The following is a 21,515-nucleotide window of genomic DNA, read 5'->3' on the forward strand; positions in this document are numbered from 1 at the left end:
TCCCCCAGTTGACCCAGACCCCTCACCCATCGTGTAAGCCAAAAAACGTGAGATCAACAGACTTGCTCTTCATCAGGAGCAGTATTAAAGTTACAAGGATAACAAGCCGGTGTGTGCCGTGGCCTCGGGTTTTAAAATATTGAGTTCTGTGCGGTATTCTTGGCCCTGCCCCAGAATGCTCATATCCTGCCCCCAACTCTCCTCTTTCCCACCCTTTTTTTTGTTTTTGTTTTTTTTAAATCATGCATGCGTATATACGCGCATAATTTCCGGCTTTTAAAATATGCGTCATTCACACGTGACTAAGATACTCGCGTATATGGGCTTTTTAACATGAGCTGCACTTTTAAAATTTGTTCCTAAAGGAATAAAAGTAAAAAAGCTTTCATTTGAAACAAACCAAATGAATGACTGCAACTTGCAAAACAAATAAACCAAAACTAATTTTTTTTTTGCCTCTCCTCATGCCTAATAACATTTTTCAGCCATTGACAAATATTTTTGATTTTGAGTCAAAAATGTCCATATGCGAAGGTTGCTATTTGGTTTTTTTTTTATAGGTATTCATCCTTCACAAAACAAAAGGAACTTGGATGAATTTTCCCATGAGCAAAGTAGAGTGCAAACAACTGCATGCCCTTGTTCACGCAGGGCGAGCCTGTCTCGCTCTGCGAACATAACTGGAGACAAGAGAGCGAAGGAAAGGGCGGGATGTTAGGTTAGAGGGACAAGGGGGGGGAGGGGACGTTAAGGAGACACAAGCCAATGAGAGGAGTAGAATTTAAACAGGAGGCATGGATTGGTGGATAGGAATGGAAAAGGGCACGTCTATGGAAAGATAAGACTGGGCCAAGCCTGGCAGTGGTACAGAGTAGGACGGATCAAATATGCACCTTGAATAAACTTACGGCGGAAAGGCACAAGCGACTAAACACTTTCTACCGAGTCTGGAGTCCCTACTTACAGTGGCGCACCTCTTGCTCGCACCAACCTTCAGACTAGTGGACTCAATGTATACGGACTGCTCCTGATACTACGGCACTGCTGAAGTAAACCAGTCTTCTCCACAGGGATGAGGGAGTCTTTTTTCTTGGGGTTGGGTCTTAGTTCCTTGTTATTTATGATTTATGGGATACCTGTCTCTCTGTCGCATATCTGAGCTGTTGCATATTCATATTACTGCTGCTGATGGTGGAGGCGAGGGGTCCTCCACCACTGCTTACTTGTTCTTATGTATAAATTTTTGCGTGATGTTGCCGGGGGGGGTAACTGTTGGGAAGGCGGGAACAGAAAATATGATGCATTTTTATGTTTTATATATTTTATTGTTCTTCTTGTGTTATGCACTTTATGCATCAATAAAAATGTTCATGAAAAAAAAAAAAAAAAGGGATGGAAAAGGAAAAGGAGGGGGGAGTAACGGCCAGTCGGTGAGGAATGACTGAGGCAGTAGGTTGAGGCTTGCCCACCCTCCCGCCCAGTATATTGAAATAATAAAGCGGTGTGTTTTCGGCGAAGTGTTGTATTTGTCGCAGTGGCGGTAAACCCGAGCCTCAAATGTTGTTAATTGCATTGTATTGTTAAAGTTTACAAAGGGGGGGGAATCTTGTGCAGTGCGGGGGGGCTGCTGCACGAGATTGCCAAAGAGCAAGAGGGGGGCCGATGCTCGGAGGCTTTACAGGGGGATGCTCTACCACTGGAAAAGGTGGGGGGCGCTGTTGGACTGTTACATGAATGGGGGGGGGGAACGTTGTATTGTATTGTAAGTACCTTGTGAGGCTCGGGTCTGTATAATAAACTGCGGCCTTTTATTATTCCAAAAGAAAGTGTTGTGTGATCTGTGGGAAACTTTGGAAAAGAAAAAGGGGGTAATGGGGGTTGGAAAAGGAATGAGTGAATCTTGCATCTATCAGTTATATGCTTAAAACAACACAATCAGTTTGCATGAGGCTTTGAGGAAAAGACACTATACATAACTTTAGAAGCACAATGGCTAAGCATTGAGAACCTTGCAGCCTTCATGGTTAAACCAGTACAATATGCTTGCTGAAGGTTTTTTTTCTGAATGTATTCCACAAAAGCCACAGGGGTAGATTTTTAAAAAAAAGCACGATCCCATACTTTTGTTTGCGCAGCAGGCGCAAACAAAAGTACGCTGGATTTTATAAGATACGCGCATAGCCGCGCATATCCTCTAAAATCCTGGATCGGCGCGTGCAAGGCTGCCGATTTTGGACAGCCGGCGCGCGCCAAGCCGCGCAGCCTGCCTCCATTCCCTCCGAGGCCGCTCCGAAATCGGAGCGGCCTCGGAGGGAACTCTCTTTCGCCCTCCCCTCACCATCCCCTCCCTTCCCCTACCTAACCCACCCCCCCCGGCCCTATCTAACCCCCCCCCCCCTACCTTTATCCACGGATTTACGCCTCCCGGAGGGAGACATAAATCCATGCGCGCCAGTGGGCTGCTGGCGCGCCGAGACCCGACCCGGGGGCAGTTCTGGAGGGCGCGGCCACGCACCTGGAACGCCCCAGCCCGAAACCACGCCCCCGGGCCCACCCCCGAAACGCCGCATCCCGCCCCCGAAACGCCGTGTCCCGCCCCTAAAATGTCGCGTCGGTCGGCCCCGCCCCCGACACGCCCCCTTCAAAAAACCCCGAGACCTACGCGCGTCCCGGGGCTCTGCGTGTGCCAGCGGCCTATGGAAAATAGGCACGCCGGCGACCAAGGCCCTGCTCACGTAAATCCGGGCGGATTTACATGAGTAGGGCCTTGGTCTGCCCCACAGTGAACACAATCGCAAAGTGCCAGCACGTAAGTGCACAGCCTTTGTAGTTAGTGCATAGTAGAGATGTGCTTTGGGTTCATTTATCGTGTCGGGCTTTGTTTTGGGTTCTTCCCCCCCCCCCCCCCCCCGCGGGAAATTTGTTTTTCCCGTGGTTCATTTTTTTCTTTTTTTCAAGGGCCTCGATTTTCGGGTTAGTGCGCGCTAACTCCCCGTTAGTGTGTACTAACTCTGCCACGTTAGCACGCACTAACGGGAATTACCATGCACTAATGGAAGTTAGCGCGCACTAACCTGAAAATTAATTTTTTCCTTAATTTTGGAAAAAAAATTCAATCGTTTTTCGGTTCTCCCAAGCCATTCCGAATGATACAATATCGTTGAAATTGCCTAATTCGGGAAAAACAATTGCACATCCCTAGTGCATAGTTCTAAAAACCATTTTGTATATAGTTGTCAGTCAAAGCTGTGCAATATAATTGCCTACGACCACACTAAACAGATTATACAAATACATTTGCAGGATAGATGCTGGGAAAGGGCATGCCTACAAATATTTATGAAAAGGTGAGATCAGTAGTTTGGTGCAGCCCACAAAGAAACCTACTATGTGAAAACTATTAGAACAAGTATCAAAGACACAGAATATGTTCCATATGGAAAGTTTTCATGTCAGTACAGTCCCCAGAGGCTATAAGGACCTGTCCAGTCATTGCAGTGTGGCATGCCAATGCATTTTACCTTCAATAGCAATAAAAAACTAGACCACTGAAATAATTTAAGCAATGAGAGGTCAATAGTGAAGGGGCTTGTGAGCAAGAAAGTTACCTGAGTAACCTTACCCAGATATTCAGCAGCCCCAGAGCTGGATAAATCTGCTGCTGAATCTGCCTAAAGTACTTGAATGAAGATATCCAGGTTAATTTTGGACCACAAATTTTCAACCAGGCTTACCCAGCTAATATTATCTGATGAGTGCTGAAAAACATTGCTAGCCAAATAAATTTGAGCTATGCCTCCAGATCAGCCTCTGCCCTTCCTCTTTATCTCCAGGTAAATTTTAGCCAGATAATGACTTAGGGTAAAATTCCATCGGTGGAAGGAGCAGGAAATTCAAATCTTGATGTTCATCTGGCTAACTCCAAAAGTTAGCTGAACACACTGTTTAAATATCAACATCTGAGGAATTATTATCTTTCTTTTCATTTACTTCTGATTCCCATTACATTAATCTTGACCATTCCCTTTACATTTTCACAAATATAATATGGCGAAGAAAGAAATGTCAATATTAAAACTACAACTTAGATTTTACATACCTTGTCCTCTATAGCACTCAGAACAGGTGCTGATTGCTGTACAAGAGCTCAGGTCAAAGTTTCCAAAGGTTGTGTTTGAAACTGACAGCTGGAACCTTTTGGGAGTTCTCAGGCCTGCAACCATACAGCTACCATTCTAATTTCAGAAAAAAAAACCCAGTGAGGTCAAAACACTGAACACTCCCCTGAGCAAAAGCAAGAAAAAGGCTTCATTCAATGCACAGGGATTTGCCATTCTGGATTTACAAATTTAGGATAATCTACAATAAACTCTGCATCAGCACTGATTTAAAAGTGTGTGCACTTCTGAGGTACTGCAGCACAGTGCTAAAAAAAAATGCATACTCTACCAATTATACCAGCTCCTCCAATAGCAAGAATTTCTGAATCATTAACACAGAGTACATTCATTTCGCATGCTACAATATCAAATCTCTACTTTAACATTCTTTTAATTGTTTTTCTATAATCATACATAAACATGAATATCAATCAATAAGTGAAACCTCAGGTCATTACAAAAATACATTTTAACAAACAACTTGGCAGCTTCTAAGTGCCAGGTGTAAAATCCATGCTTGTATAATATAGGGGGCAATATTCAGCCACTGAGCAGCTCAGCTAGTTAGCTGGATGATTGTATCTGGCTACCCTCAAGCACTGTGATTGTGCCACTGAATATACCTAGCTATCTTAAAGTTAGCCGGCATGACCAGAGTTAGCCAGCTAAGGCCTGGATTTATCAAAATGTGAAAAATATCACATGCAATAGGAAAAGGGGCATGTTTTATGGTAATAGGCAGTATATTGCAATGTGCACTAATACCTATGTGCTAACCTTGTCACACTTTGCAATTGTATTTCCTGCATGCAACCACAGGGTAGACCATTTTTAGTAGTTTTGAGAGAGAGAGAGAGAGAGAGAGAGAGAGAGAGAGAGAAGCCATGATGTCTGCACACTAGATAGGTATTTATATCTCTATGGAAAGCCCGCCTAGTAACTCGAGGTGAGGTTTAGTTATTAGTGTAGGGGTTAGGGGCCACTTTCACATTCAAAGTGAGACGTACGAACAACACAGTGCTCTCTTGTGAAGATTTGATGACCTTCGGAGTGAGGAAACTCAGCCAAAGATGAGATTTATGCAATGTTCTCTCAACCTAGCTTGATGGACTCTCTACCTGGGTAACATCTTTCTCTCTCTCCAGGAGCTTCAAAACAACTAAAACCGGCATGGGCAAAAACATCGCAATGTACAATAAAGCCCTAATGCAACCCTATCGCATGGCCTAAAGCTAATGAAATAGGTGTAGTTAAACTGTGAGCCCAGTCCACTCCTGCCCCTAACTCCTTTTTCAGATTTGCATCGCACCATGTGTTGCGATGGAGAAGATACAGAGAAGGGCTACCAAAATGATAAAGGGAATGGAACAGCTCCCCTACGAGGAAAGACTAAAGAGGTTAGGACTTTTCAGCTTGGAGAAGAGATGGATAAGGGGGGATATGATAGAGGTGTTTAAAATCATGAGAGGTCTAGAACGGGTAAATGTGAATCAGTTATTTACTCTTTTGGATAATAGAAAAACTAAGGGGCACTCCATGAAGTTAGCATGTGGCACATTTAAAACTAATCGGAGAAAGTTCTTTTTCACTCAACGCACAATTAAACTCTGGAATTTGTTGCCAGAGGATGTGGTTAGTGCAGTTAGTATAGCTGTGTTTAAAAAAGGATTAGATAAGTTCTTGGAGGAGAAGTCCATTACCTGCTATTAATTGAATTGACTTAGAAAATAGCCACTGCTATTACTAGCAACGGTAATGGAATAGACTTAGTTTTTGGGTACTTGCCAGGTTCTTATGGCCTGGATGGGCCACTGTTGGAAACAGGATGCTGGGCTTGATGGACCCTTGGTCTGATCCAGTATGGCATGTTCTTATGGTGCTATTGCAGGCGTTAAAGGCGTCTTCGCATGCATTAAGGGGTTTTCACATGTGTTAAAGGTGCTTAACGCATGCAAAAACGCCATAACACAATTTAATAAATGACCCCCTAAATTCTAGTGGGATAAGTTGGGGGCATTCTGGGGACAGACAAGAAGTGTTTTAGGGAAGAGTGAAGTTTCAGATAAATTTTCTGGCTAGAATTTAACTAGATAAATCTCTAAATATGCCAGTTTTGCCATTTAGATGGATAACATTTCAGTTATCCATCTAAATGTCCTTTGAATATCAACCTCATTATTTCCATGATCATAAATATGCAATTACAAGTAAGAAATCAGAGAAAACACAAACAGAAAATGAAGGCAGACAAGGATTGTATGGCTCAGATAGTCTGCCCATTCCTGATGCAATATTAGAGTATATCTAGACCCAGGCTTTACCCTTATATCCTTACATCTAGAAATCATCTGTGCTTATCTTATATTTGCTTCAATTCTGTAATAGTTTTGGCCTTCGCAACTCTACTGGGAGCTGTTCCACACATCCATCACCATTTCCATGAAGAAACTGAAGCACTACAATGAGTTTCTCTCTGAATAAATACTTTGCTGTTCATAGTGTAATCCAGAATTTGGTCAGTAAAGTAATAAATGACAGATAAAAGAAATAAAGAGGAAAATGAGCAAAGGTGCAAAGATCAAATGATGACACTGCAATAACACATATTACATTTTGTTCTTTTCCATAAAACTTGAGAAATAAAAAATGTAAAATAGCAAACCTTATCCAAAATAACATATTATGACAAACATCTATGGCTATGGTAAAATACACCTTTGTTTAGAAACTTCAAATGTTTAACTTAACAAACAAAAAGGAGCCAGTTCAGACTTTTCATACTGCTTGTTTTGTGCACTCAATACAATGTAGACTGAAGTAAGGAATGAGGATGCCACCCTTCTACCTGATGCATTTTTCAGACCATATTTGAAGAAAAGGGTCCAACTTTGGTCAGCCAACCTCGAAAGAAAAAGAGTATAGAGGGGCAACTCAGTCAACACAAGGGAAACAGAAACGTGGTTTGGTGATAGAAATGGATTTAGGGAAGGGGAAAAGAGTTTCAGGTTCCATATAGGAATTTGCTTGCAAATCTACCCAAAGTTGACAACTTGCTACTGGACAGACTGCATAGGCTATTTTGGACTTTATGTGCCATCATTTACTATGCTACCATATATGATGAAAAATTGTCCAGTTTGGGCTCATTTAAATTAGAAAAAGGATATTTAAGAGGACTGCATTATACAAGTACATCAAAGAACCCTGCAAGGATCTCATAGGTAATCTTTAGCAAAGCAGCAACAAATAAAACAAGATTAAAGGCTAACATTTTTTCACCACCTTAAGATGAGGGGATATTTTACTTAGCGTGTTAAAATGTTGAAATATTTTGCCAGCAGAAGTAGTTATGGCTATATCAGTGGTTCTTAAGGTAGGGAATGTGTACCCCTAGAGGTACTTGGAAGCCTATCATGGGGACATACCAGACTGCCATCACACGGGAGAGAGGAACCTGAACAACAGAAAATCTACCTAACCCTACCGCAAAAAGTGGTAACCTCAAGGGGAAGACTCTTGGTTCACTATTGGCTACCAAGTTTTGACCTGAAGAAGTTAAAAGAAGATGAGAGGCATCGCTGCTGCTATGCATAAGGTTTCACATATAGAGCTACTATTACAGGCCTCCAGGCATACCTCACAGCAACAAAAGATCCAAATATTCAAAAAGTGCTGAAGTATGAAAGCGACTAACCAACATTGGTCTCAATTCCTAAGCTTGGACAAACTTTCCAATGAATAGAAGCATGACCAGCACACATGGAGAGGAAACAGGTGATAGAATTTGCAAACAAAATAAAACTTGAAAATATTGGGCCAGCAACAATATAAAACAATTAGCAAGCAAGCAAGCTATTATAAAACTTTTACTGAAGAAAACAAATTTGAATCCAAATGACAATTTAGATTCAGTTTCAAATCTAGCAATTATAGCAAAATTATTAGAGTTCATAATGGAGGGGCAGTTGAGGGCAGGGCTGGTGCTACCTGTTTGCTGCCCTGTGCAAATGATTATTGTTCTTTGACCCCTCTTCCCCATCTCCGCCCCCATCAAACGCCCATGGATTTTAATAGAGCCAATCACGGGCTTCCCTTGTTTTCCTAACATAACTTTTTATGTTTGAACATCATTTACAGGTTTGGTTTGGTTAACTGTAAGGTGACTAAAATGGTGGGCATATCTGGAACATTTTTCCCCTGTAATGCCAACAGTCGGCAAGTAGTTTATTTGCAGAGAGGAGTGGTTATCTGGTGTCCAGTCCTATGGAAATTGTAGTAATCTAATCTCCAAATATATCTAAAAGTACATTCTTTGAATTTTGAAACTGCTAAATATTCAACCCCATTATAAAGCATTATGGCTGATGGGTATGTCATTCATATAAGGCAATTAATTGCGTACCAGAATAATTCAAATCAGTTAATAAAATCCAGCTGTTAGCAACATGTAAATTATTAAAACAAAAATTTAAATGCCAAAAATAACCCCAATCTAAATTCTGTGTGATAGATATGTCCCACTCACAATTAAAAATTATGAATTTATAATAACAGATATTACATGAAAAAGGACATTCAAATTATAGTTTTCTGAGTAAAAATTTAATTTATAACAATATGTATATTATATTTACATGTATTGCTGTGCTGCCAACTAAAAAACTCTGCAAAAAAGTGAACCCCCCCCACACACACACACACACACACTTAGAATGCATATGGTATTAGGCCTATTGTAATGCGAGTTGAGTATGGGCTTTGTCCTCAGAAAGCCCAGAGGAAACTGAATTACAATTACAATATAGTAAACCTTCCATACTAAAAGAACACTAACTACCAGCATTCAAAACAGTAAAAACCCTAACTAAGGAAAGGCAACACTGCAAATATTACACCAGGCTCTAAACATCTCTATTAGGAAAACAGAACAAGCCAGCCTGCTATAGATCCCTACACAGAAACTATATGCTAGCAAAATGCCTCATCTCAGTTTCACATAGACAGACCCTCACTAAATGCAGAATAAAGAGACCATAAATTATAAAAAGTAACGTGTAGACAAAAACTGAACTGGAAGCTGCAACAAGCCAGACTTTATGCAGTACAACAATGGAAAAATAGAAATACTACCATTCCTCATAAAACATCAAATAATAAAATTAAGGAATATAAAACATCAATAAACATTTCAAAATAGCTGATGAATAGAATAATATCCAATAATTAAAAACTCATATACAAATTATTAAAACATTTTCCAAACATCAATAAAATATTTCAAACTAGTAGACACATCAAATAACACCCAATAATTAAAACTAATAAGGATAAAAAAAAAAAGTCCTGCTTTCCATACCTGGAAACGTTTGATTTATAATCATCCTGAGATTGCTGTGGATTAGTGCAGGGAGTGGGGAGCAGAGAGAGGAAAGTTTCTTCTCCTCTCTTATATACACATGCTCTCTCACTCACACATGTTCATATTCTCTCACATACATACATACACATTCACAAAGATGCTTTCATACATGATTTTTCACACAATTCACAGATGTTCTCACATGCTCAAACAGATGCTCTTTCCCAAACACATAGATGCTCTCACACATATACGTACACACACACACACAGATGTTCTCTCACTGTCACATGTTTTCTCTCACACACCCATACAATGCTGTGTCATACATACACATATACTCATACTTGCTACTTCTATCTCACTCATTCTGAATGCAAAGAATTCATTATTAATTCAAACAGCTTATTCCTATTGGGTTAGTGGCATAGTGTGGACACTTAGTCGCAGTGGTGATGACTCCTCCCATGGGGAGGGGCCCCGTGGGGAACCACAGTGAAAGGCTAGACTCAGAGAGCAGACACTGATGATGGAAAGCTTTATTGTACTGCTGTAGATAGATGGTAATAGCGCAGGAAGAGATGGCACTGTAGTACAGAAAGGTGCCAATATGTTCAGACAGCCTGAGATGGAGCAGACTCACCCAGATGTTCATGGTTGGTAGTGTTCCACAGAGCGGGATAAGCCGAACCTGGTGGGTGGAAATGGACAGCTGGATCATAGAGGAACTCAATGAAGAGTAGTGCAGGAATCCTCCTGGTAGGTGGTGAAGGTGGGACTCGAGGTCCGTGATGCAGGAAACTCTGTGCAGGATAGGCTCTCGAGGAGTGAGTACCTGGAGGCACAGATGATCCTGTAAGAAGAGAGAGAGACCCCTGAGGAGCGGTTGTCTAGTTAGTGGTAGAGAAACCCCGAAGGGTAGTTGGAAGCTCTGGGCCCCCGAGGAGCAGGAGCCCAGAGCTTCTACAGGAGCGAGATACCCCAGAGGGTAGCGAGGATTCTAAGCATGCAGCTTAGAAGCGGTCAGAGTAGCTAAACCGAAGTCCTTGCTAACTCGTTTGTTAGGAGCTGAATGGAGGCTGAAATGCCTGGAGGTATTGACGTCATGCGGTGGGGAGCTCCCAAGGTTCCCGCCATGACATCTAGATAAGCGTAGGCAGCGTGCGCACGTGCACCCTAGGAGGCCACAGGAAGGAGCATGGCGGACAGGGAAGCCCATGCTGAGTTGGATGCCGAGGGTTTTGGCACTTGGCACTGGAGGCAGCCATCTTACCCATGGAGGAGGAGAAAGGCAAAACAGAGGTGAGGCAGAGCGGTCGCAGCCATCTGTGACTGACGGACGCAACAGTACCCCCCTTCAAAGGGCCACCTCCAGGACCTCTTCCTGGTGGTCTAGGTTTTCTTGGATGAGCAAGGTGGAATTGACATACCATGTCCTTATCCATGATGTTGGCCAGAGGCTGCCACAAGTTTTCTTCTGGTCCATAGCCTTCCCAGGAGATAAGGTACTCCCATGTCTTGCCTCTCTTACGGTCATCCAGGATGTCATCCATGGCATACTCGATATCATCCTCAGTGTCCAGATTAGTTGGTTCTGGTGTCTTTTTAGAGACCTCGGAGAGCATTAAGGGGTTTAACAGAGAGACATGGAAGGCGTTGTGTATCTTCATTGATGAAGGTAGTTTCAAGCTATACATCAGATTTCCCAATCGCCAAAGGATAGCAAAGAGTCCTACATAGCTAGGTGCAAAACATGCTGATGGTAATTTGAGATGGAGATATTTGGCACTCAACCAGACTTTGTCTCCAGGCTGAAATTGTGGTGCCTCTCAATGGTGAGCATCGTAGATCTTCTTTGCTTTCTGTCCTGCTTTAAGGAGTAGCTCCTTTGTTTGCTTCCAAAGTTGGGATAACTCTGCTGCAGTAGCCTGAGAGGCAGGCGAAGCCACTGATAATGGAATTGGCAGAAGAGGAAGTGGTTGTCATCCATAGACGTGCTGGAAGGGGGATGACCCCATGGAAGTAGCAGGATGCGAGTTTATAGCAAATTCAGCCCATGGTAATAGTTCAGCCCAGTCGCTCTGCCTAGAGTTGACATAAGATCGCAGAAATTGTTTCAGCATTCTGTTCATTCTCTCAGTCTGGCCATTAGACTGAGGATGGTAAGCAGAGGTTAAGTCTAATGCGATGTCAAATTTTTGATATAGAGCTCTCCAAAATGTAGCAGTGAATTGCACTCCTCTATCAGATAGAATATGATTAGGCATCCCATGAATACGGAAGATGTGTCTGATAAAGAGTTTTGCTAACTCCACAGCGGAGGGTAATCCTGGTAATGCTACAAAATGTGCCATTTTGGAGAAGTGGTCAACTGTGACCCAAATGGTGTTGTTTCCATTGGATGGTAGCAAGTCTACCACAAAGTCGGTTGCTATACATGTCCAGGGTTCATCTGGCGCTGGTAAAGGTTGTAAAAGGCCCCAAGGACATCCGGCAGGCAGTTTTTGCTTGGCACAAACAGCACAGGAACCCACATAAACTTGTGCCAGCATGCAACTCTATCCTGGATGGCCTGCCAGACGGGAATCATCTGCCCACTTCAACAGCTTCTTCCTTTGATTTCTGGCCACAACTGTCTTCCCAGCGGGTACCACATGGGTGGCTGTAAGAACCACTCTCCCGGGGTCAATAATGTGATGGGGTTCATCTGGAACATCCTGAGGGGAGAAGGATCGTGACAAGGCATCAGCCTGAGTGTTCTTCTCTCCCGGATGATATTTTAAAAGGAAGTCAAATCTGTTAAAGAACAGAGACCATCTGGCTTGATGGTGGTTGAGTTGTTGAGCATGTCTGAGGTACTCCAAATTCTTGTGATCGGTGAACACTACTATTTGGTGTTGTGCGCCTTCTAGCCAGGGACGCCACTCCTCAAAGGCCAGATTGATTGCAAGTAACTCTTTGTCTCCAATTCCATAATTTCTTTCAGCAGGCGAGAACCACCTTGAGAAGAAGGAGCAAGGATGGAGCACATTAGATTTGCTATATTGGCTTAAAACTGCTCCCACGCCAATGTCTGATGTGTCGACATTGACGATGAATGGGTGATGTGGGTCAGGATGGTGGAGGCACCGATCCTTTTGAAAAGCCTCTTTGAGTTCAGAAAGGCTGATATGGCTTCTGGAGACCAGTTGGTGGGATTGGCTCCCTTTTTGGTCATAGCAGTTAGAGGGACTGTCAATGATGAATAGTTTTTGATAAAGGAACGATAGTAGTTGGTGAAGCCCAAGAAGCATTGCAGTGCCTTCAGGCCTGTAGGTTGGGGCCAATCCCAGATACTTTCTAATTTCTTGGGGTCCATCTGAAATCTATTCTTAGAAACAATGTAGCCCAGAAAGGGTACAGACTCCTTGTGGAATTCACACTTTTCAAGCTTTGCATATAGGTGGTACTCACGCAGGCATCTTAAGACTTTCTTGACATCCTCTTGATGAGTTTGCAGATCTTTGGAAAAGATCAGTGTATCATTGAGATATACTACTACGCATTGATACAGTAAGTCCCGTAAGATTTCGTTCATCATATTTTGAAAGACTGATGGTGCGTTACTCAAACCAAAGGGCATGAAGAGATATTCAAAGTGTCCATCGCAGGTGTTAAAAGCAGTCTTCCATTTGTCTCCTTCTCAAATACACACCAAGTTGTAAGTTCCTTTAAGGTCCAGTTTGGAGAATATCTTGGCTCCTTGGAGCCTGTCAAACAAGTCAGAAATTAAGGGCAGGGGATACCAGTCCTTGATGGTAATCTCATTCAGACCCTGTAGTCGATGCAGAGGTGTAAGGTACCATCTTTCTTCCCTACAAAAAGAAGCCTGCATCAGCAGGGGACTTGGAAGTTCTGATGAATCCCTTCTGAAGGTTCTCTTGTATGTAGGCGGACATGGCCTTAGTCTCAGCTACAGAAAGAGGGTAAAATTTTCCTTTGGGAGTTTCCGAATTGGGTTTCAGGTTTATAGCGCAGTCAAAAACCCTGTGTGGTGGAAGTAAATCTGCTGCTAGTTTTGAGAAAACATCCTGGAAAGAGGCGTATTGAGGAGGTAAGCCAGGTAACGATGGTGTAGTGGGCATACAGATGAGTGGTGAAATTTCCACGAGGCACCAATCATGAAAGTCAGGTCCCCACTGGGACAATTCCAACATGAACCAATTAAATTGTGGCATATGATCTTGTAGCCAAGGCAATCCAAGTACCACCGGATTCATGGCTTTTTCCAATACGAGAAATGAGATGGATTCAGAGTGTAGCGCTTCGGTGCACAGGACAATGGCCTGGGTACTTAATGAAACTTCTCCAGGAAGTGGTTCCCCATGGATAGAGGATAGATGTTCTACTAAACGCTTCAAGATAAAATTACCTCCAGCTTTGGAGTCAATGAGAGCGAGAGTCTAAAATTCAAGACCTCCGCAGAGCAGAGAGACTGGTAGTGATAGTGGAGGAGTAGGAGAGGTGAGGCCTAGAAGTCCTCCTGCAGATCCTAGGCCTGTCAGTTTCCCGGACAGATGGGACAGTTTTGGATGGCATGGCCTGATTGGCCACAGTACATGCATAACCCCATGGGTTTACGAAAACGTCTCTCCTTGGAAGTTAAATGGCTTCGGCCTAGTTGCATAGGCTCTTCCTCTTCTAAGGGAGCTGACAGTATGCTTGAGGCAATAGGCACAGGTTTAGGATGGTTAACCCCCGCAGTAGTCTTTCGTGGACTCTTAGCCTCCTCAGTTCGGTCTCGAATACAGCGGTCAATTCTCCAAGCCAGTTCCATCAGAGACTCAAGGGTATCAGGCAAATCACGAGCCCCTAATTCATCCTTTAAGCGAGAGCTGAGGCCCTCCATGAAGATAGCACGTAGACATCCAGTGTCCCAATGTAGTTTGGATGCTAAAGTCTTGAATTCGATCACATAGTCTGTGAGCGGCTTATTACCTTGCTGGAGAGTAAGCAAAGCAGATCCAGCGACGGTCTGGCGAGCTGGCTCATCAAAGACAGACTTGAAAAGTTTTAGAAATCCTGGTAGGTCATTCAGGATAGGGTCCTCACGTTCCCATAATAGGGAAGCCCAAGCCAAGGCTCATCCTTCTAGAAAAGATAGGATGTAGGTGGTCTTGGATGCTTCTGTGGGAAAGAGGGTAGGCTCTAAAGAAAAATGCATGCTGCATTGATTAACAAACCCTCTGCACATCTTAGCTTCGCCTGTGAAGTGGGTAGGTGTGGATAAAGGAACACTGGTCTTGATGGTTACCACTAGAGACAGTAATTCTTTCACTGGAGTTGCTGAGGTATTCAGTTGAGCATGCAACTGACTGAAGGCAGTAGCTAGGCTTTCCAAAGACTTCTGTTGCTCAGTGATCCACTGGGCTAGGCCAGGAATGGTCTGCAAGGCCGCAAGCTGAGCCGAGTCCATGGAGTTAGCAATCTGTTGGATTTGTGGCATAGTGTGGACTCTTAGTTGCAGTGGTAATGACTCCTCCCATGGAGAGGAGTCCCGTGGGGAACCAGAGCGATAGGCTAGACTCAGAGAGCAGACACTGATGATGGAAAGCTTTATTGTACTGCTGTAGATAGATGGTAATAGCGTAGGAAGAGATGGCACTGTAGTCCAGCAAGGTGCCAATATGTTCAGACAGCCTCAGATGGAGCAGACTCACCCAGATGTACATGGTTGGTAGTGTTCCACAGAGCGGGATAAACCGAACCTGGTGGGTAGAAATGGACAGCTGGATCATAGAGGAACTCACTGAAGAGTAGTGCAGGAACCCTCCTGGTAGGCGGTAAAGGTGGGACTCGAGGTCCATGATGCAGTAAACTCTGTGCAAGATAGGCCCTCGAGGAGTGAGTACCTGGAGGCACAGATGATCCTGTAAGAAGAGAGAGAGACCCCTGAGGAGCGGTTGTCTAGTTAGTAGTGGAAAAACCCCGAAGGGTAATTGGAAGCGAGAGGCCCCCGAGGAGCGGGTGCCCAGAGCTTCTTCAGGAGCGAGATACCCCGGAGGGTAGCAAGCATTCTAAGCATGCAGCTTAGAAGCGGTCAGAGTAGCTAAACCGAAGTTCTTGCTAACTCGTTCATTAGGAGCTGAACAAAGGCTGAAATACCTGGAGGTATTGATGTCATGCGGTGGGGTCACCCCTGAGGTTCCCGCCATGACATGTAGATAAGCGCAGGCAGCGTGCGTGCCCTAGGAGGTCACAGGAAGGAGCATGGCAGACGGGGACACCCATGCTGAGTTGGAGATGCCGAGGGTTTCGGCACTTGGCACCGGAGGCAGCCATCTTACCCATGGAGGAGAAGAAAGGCAAAAAAGAGGTGAGGCAGAGCAGTCGCAGCCATCTGCAACTGACGGATGCAACAATTACACTGCTAGCCCAATGCTGGTCATATTTCGTGCAAACTTCATCAGGAGCAATTGTTGTAATGCTGCTGTAATGTGGCCAGTATCAGGCTAGCAGTGGGATAAGCTGTTGTGTTTTGATATTTTGCATTCAGATTTCATGTGTTAATTCGACTCTATTTTGTATGTTATTTTCTCATGTTGTTATTTGTAAGCCTTTGTATGTGCATTTGTAATCTGCCAAGATTCCTAGATTGACAGAATATAATTCAGTCAAAGAAAGAAAGAAAGAAACAAATAAATAAGCTGTTTGAGTCAATAATATGTTTTTTGGATTCAGAATAATATGATTGTCATCTTAATTTAAGTAAACATCTAACATGAAAAGAAACATTGTTTTTGCTCTTTTTCTAACTGTTTCTAACTGTTTTCTAACTGTTTTTCTAACTGTTTCTAACTGAGTTTTTTCATGTGTCCTTGGGCCTCGGCCTGACCCCAGACGGATCCAGGACCGAACCGAGGGTTGGCGGCGTGTCCCAGCATGGCGGAGACACGGTCTTACCCTCTGCCAGGCCTGCAAGCTCCCAGAGCCAACAAGATGATGTTGGAAGGTGAAACAGTCCTCCGACCATTCCAAGCTCTTTTGGACCTGCCGCTTAGGATCGTCATGCAGCAGCAGGCTGGCCTGAGGATGAGGGCAGATGGAAGCCTTAACACAAAGACTAGAGACTATGACTGAGGTGAAGACATCACAGACGAAGGGTTGATGCGACGGCATCACAAGCAAGACAAGAAGCTGGGAAGGTAGACATTGGCACTGTCTTTCAGGGCGCCCTACTCAGCCCACCTTCACGGGCGGACCCAATGGGCTGGTCGCGGTCCACCCTGTCCCACTGCGTGCCCTACACAGCCCGAAGGGGGACGGGACAAGTGCAGGAGGGAATCCAGCGGGACAAGTGCAGAAAGGAATCCAGCCGAGGCGGGACTTTGACGATGGAGCTGGTGTCATCTGGAGAACCACAAGGACTGGCAGGACAGGAAGGCTCAGGAGCACAGGACATAAGTCCACTGCAGGCAACTCCAAAGACGAAGACACATCACCAGGAGATCCAAGGCACCGGCAGAACTTAAGGCTCAAGAACACAGGAGAAGGACATCAAAGAATCTGGAACACCAAAGCGGGACATCAGACGATGAGACATCAGGAGACCTGGATGAAGACCTCAGGAGACGAAGAAGCAGATGGCACTTGGAGCTCCAACGAGGAAACACAAAGGACCTGACGGAGCGCTGGAAGGCAGGAGCTTCCAGAGGTGAAGTAACTCCGATGCAAAGCAAAGATGAAATGCAGGAACAGCCCTTTTATAGGGCTGGCACAGGAAACAGTCTGAAGGTCGAGCCCAGGGCATATCCGGCCATGGGCCATTTAAATCCTGAAGACAGGCGCAGCCGCGCGCCTAGAGAGGAAGCAGGAAGCTGTGCAGGACCATGGACAGCAGCTCTGCACTGACGTCTGCGTAGAGGAAGCAGGGCTGGGCCTAGAAACAGACCCCGATGAAGACAGCGGCTCCTGCCACTGCAGGAGGCCCCGAGGGTGGCTCCAGCTGCCAAGCTAACTCGGGGACTGCGGCCTCCAGCTGCGAAGATGGCAACAATGTCGGCAGCGGCTCCAGCCGCGAAGAAGAGCGAGATGGACCGCATCCGGGCCACGAGGGGCGGCAGAGTCCACGGCTCCAGCCGCGCAGAAGACCTGTCTTCGGCGGTGTCCAGCCGCGTCGGGAATGGCAACAGCATAGCAGCAGAGGTAAGGTGCCTGCTCATGGGGAACTGCGGGCAGGAGTCATAACACTAACAGCTTCGTTGACTGCATGTTTCTAGCTGAGTATTTTGTAAATTGTACACTTCCAGCTGAGGCTTTTGCAAATTGGGTAAATTGGATTGGTTTGCATTTATTTATTTATTTAGGTGCATGAGTTAAATCACAATTTTAATACACATCAACAATTTAATAGAAAAAGTAATAAGAAGATACGAATTACTGAATTGGCAGGAAAGAGCCATATTATAATAATAAGGCATCAGCAGCAAAGCAATCACAGTTTTTAATGCAGTGATGACATATGATATGCTCCTCCTACCTTTTCATCATGTTTGGTAAGTTGATAATTTGGTGCACTGTATTTAGTGTGTTCTAAAACCATTTAATGTACACACTAGATAGTATTAGCTTACACTAAAAAAAATTGTTTAATAAGCATTAAAATGAAAAAAAAATGTATTGTCTGACATTTCGTTTTGAAAATGACACGAAACAACAAATGTCTTCACTGTTTTCATGTAATTTCAAGATGAAAACACATCCCTGAAAGCGTTGTCAGAAATGAAGAGTGGATGCAGAACTGCTGTTGCTGCTCACATAGGTGGATGGGTGGGGGTTCTTCTGACTGTTTCAGCATACTGTGTTAAAGTTTCGAGTTATTATACTGTTCAGGTTATTCACATTTCAAAAAAGAATATTTTACATGGCATGATGCTCCTACGCACAACATTGATATGAAAAATGCTCCAATTGTTTAGCTTTCTTGAAAGAAAATCCCTCACAGATTTGTCTTCTTCAGGTACTCAAGTAATGTAGTATATAACTGAATATTATTTCCCCATTTCTGGTTTATTATGCTACTTCAGAACCAAGGTCACATAGTACTCCAATATGCATAGGGTTTCTGTTTTGGGGCTTCAACCAATAACACTGGTAACAAACCCTCAATAAAAAAAAAGAATGCAATCACTGTTAATCAATAAACACAAAAAAAAAATCCACTGTCATCTCCAGTAATCTCTTAACTCCCCTTTGCTTGCCTAAGACCTGCTGCTTTGCCTTCACATCTTTTCCATTTTATGTTAGTCTGTATAGAATTTGTATTTGTTATCAGTTCTATGATTTTATTCTATTGTTTTTATATAATTACTTTTGTTACCCAGCCCGAACTTTGGAGGGTGTGGGTTACAAATCATTTAAAATAAATAAAAATAAACTCTTCAGCTGCATAAAATCTTACTAATCAATGGGCCTTCACTCTCCTCCTTCTACCCATTCTGCTTCACCACTGTTCCCAATGGCAAATGTCAGAGTTGAGGGTAAGAGGACAGAATATGCCAAAGAGGGTGAGAGGGTCAAGAGAATGGTAGAGATGGTGGGACAAGGGGGAGAGAGCTGAGGATGAGCTTAGGGAAGAGAGAGTAATATAGAAAATCCCAAAACAGACCATTAAAATTATAAAACAGCTAAAAAGAAATAAACACCAAAAGGTATAAACAAGTAAAAACAGAAGTCCTAGATGTATTTTAATAGAATGCCTTTGCTATAGTTAGGTAATGATAGTGGTATGTATGTATGCATGTATAGGTGCGTCTATAGATAGATAGAAAGGCCAGTTTTTATTCTTACATTGCTTCTATAAATTACAAATTTCCATTAAAAGGCAGTAAAATTGGAACATATAATATCCCTGCTAAATTAATGCCAAATTGTTTGTAATGGATGTTAAATAGATATCATTATTAATGGGAACAGAACATAAATTAAGCTGTAAATTATGACAAAGGGGATGTAAATTATGAGAGGGAATGTTACCATGAGATAATCAAAGATAATCACACCCCTGGGGTGTTGCAGTGTAGAACATGCAGCTGAGTGCATCTAATTTCCCCAAAATCTCCTAACACATATTCCACCAGCGTTCTACAGCTCTGGTTAAAAAAAAAAAAAAGCAAACTCCAGGATTCTGTGGATTGGCTCAGGAATAAAAAAGTTCACCTCTAGGCCAGCTGATTCAAACCCCAGTCCAAGTAGGTATTGATCACAGGTAATTAAAAAGATAATTGATGACCTAGGTAAACCTAAAAGCTAAATGATCTCTGATAACTTTACAATAAGCAGGTATAACAATGTCAACAAAATTCACAGTTTCAGCACTGAAGGCAAACACTGAATGGCTACAGAGAATTATTCATTCCCTCACTTCTACATGTTGCCCTTCCAGTACAGGTTTGGGTATGTTGATAGAGTAAAGGAGAATTCACTTTTGGTGCCCATGTTGTATCACTTTTTCTGGGTAAATGGAGGATGTCAAGACAATTTAAGATGTAAGTAACCTGGTATATTTCTGACTGAAAATGTGCAATTACAATATATTGTTACTAGAACACTGGGTTAAAAAGAGTTTAACTAATATGGTATAGAATATCATTAGCTAGGCCCTAACTAGACCACATGGTAAGCCTCTGGCCTTCGCATCAGAACAGTGTGCAGACAGCGGTCATGCCTTTGTGTGGAGGGATGGTTTCTTTGATCTAGTGATCTATTGAACTGCCTGTGTTTTTCTGCATATTCTTTTTAATTTTACCACAGATTGTGCTTATTTTTAATTTTGAATTACTTGATTTTGGGGACTGTACCAATGATGGGACTCTGTTTGCTATGTTTCAGTAAAACAACATATTTTTTTCTACGATTGGGCTAAAATCTTTGAAGGTGGGACAAGAAGTTTATATGGACTGCTTGCCAAAGTTTTAATAAATCTCTGGGTTGCATCTGCCTTTTTTTTTTTTTAGCTCTCTTCTATTTCTGCATGGATTCTCATCTGTAGCCAATATAGAACTATTAATCCTCTGTTGGTTCTCAAGCTTTCTATTCAAAGGTCAATTGTTTTATCTGTGTCAGTCAATATAGCATGTAATTGTTTCACGGTGCTTTTCTCAGTGTGACTCTCACTTCACTATATTTAGGTACACCGTTGTTTCGCTATATTCAATATGCCCAGCTCACCTGTGAAGAAAAGTTATGCGGTTGCCTTTGACAAATATAGTAGAGAACTGCCTGAGCAGGATGCAGGGCTTATATAAGAACATAAGATATGCCATATTGGGTCAGACTAAGGGTCCATCAAGCCTAGTATACTGTTTCCAACAGTGGCCAATCCAAATCACAAATACCTGGCAAGCACCCAAACAGATAGATCACAAGCTACTTATTAATTGCCATCATAGCTGTTTATGGATTTATCCTCTAGGAACTTATTCAAACCTTTTCTAAACCCATTTACATTAACTGCTGTAACCACATCCTCTGACAATGAATTCCAGAGCTTAACTATCACTGACTGAAAAATAATTTTCTTTGATTTGTTTTAAATGAGCTACTTGCTAACGTCATGGAGTGCCCCCTGGTCCTTCTATTATCTGACAGGCCGATCCAGAATGGTGCGCTCAGCTGAGCGCACCGTTTAGCCCCGTTTGACCGCGCATTTTCCACGTGCTATTATTACCCCTTATACTGTAAGGGGTAATAGCGCGTGGAAAATGAGCAGCCAACCTCCCCCAAAACTAATAGCGCTCATCACATGCAAATGCATGTTGATGGTCCTATTAGTTATATCCGCAGGATACTGAAAGTAAAATGTGCGGCCAAGCTGAACATTTTACTCTCAGAAATTAATGCCTTCCCAAAGGCAGGCGTTAATCAGGGACATCACTGGGAAAGATGTACAGAAAAGCAGAAAAAAACTGCTTTTCTGTACACCCTCCGACTTAATATCATGGCAATATTAAGTCAGA

At 43.1% G+C, this 21,515-nt stretch overlaps 1 protein-coding gene across 3 annotated transcripts in view; it reads right to left on the bottom strand.

Moving 5' to 3' along the window:
* PKHD1 (PKHD1 ciliary IPT domain containing fibrocystin/polyductin) overlaps nt 1-21,515 on the bottom strand; it is a 1,284,809-nt gene that overhangs the window by 565,111 nt on the left and 698,183 nt on the right. For all 3 annotated transcript variants that reach the window (XM_029596114.1, XM_029596113.1, XM_029596115.1), the window contains one exon: nt 4,100-4,235. In XM_029596114.1, coding sequence (XP_029451974.1) covers nt 4,100-4,235 — 136 coding nt within the window. The remainder of the gene's footprint in view (nt 1-4,099; nt 4,236-21,515) is intronic.

Source organism: Rhinatrema bivittatum, chromosome 3 (assembly GCF_901001135.1).
Source record: "Rhinatrema bivittatum chromosome 3, aRhiBiv1.1, whole genome shotgun sequence".
NCBI classification, from domain to species: domain Eukaryota; kingdom Metazoa; phylum Chordata; class Amphibia; order Gymnophiona; family Rhinatrematidae; genus Rhinatrema; species Rhinatrema bivittatum.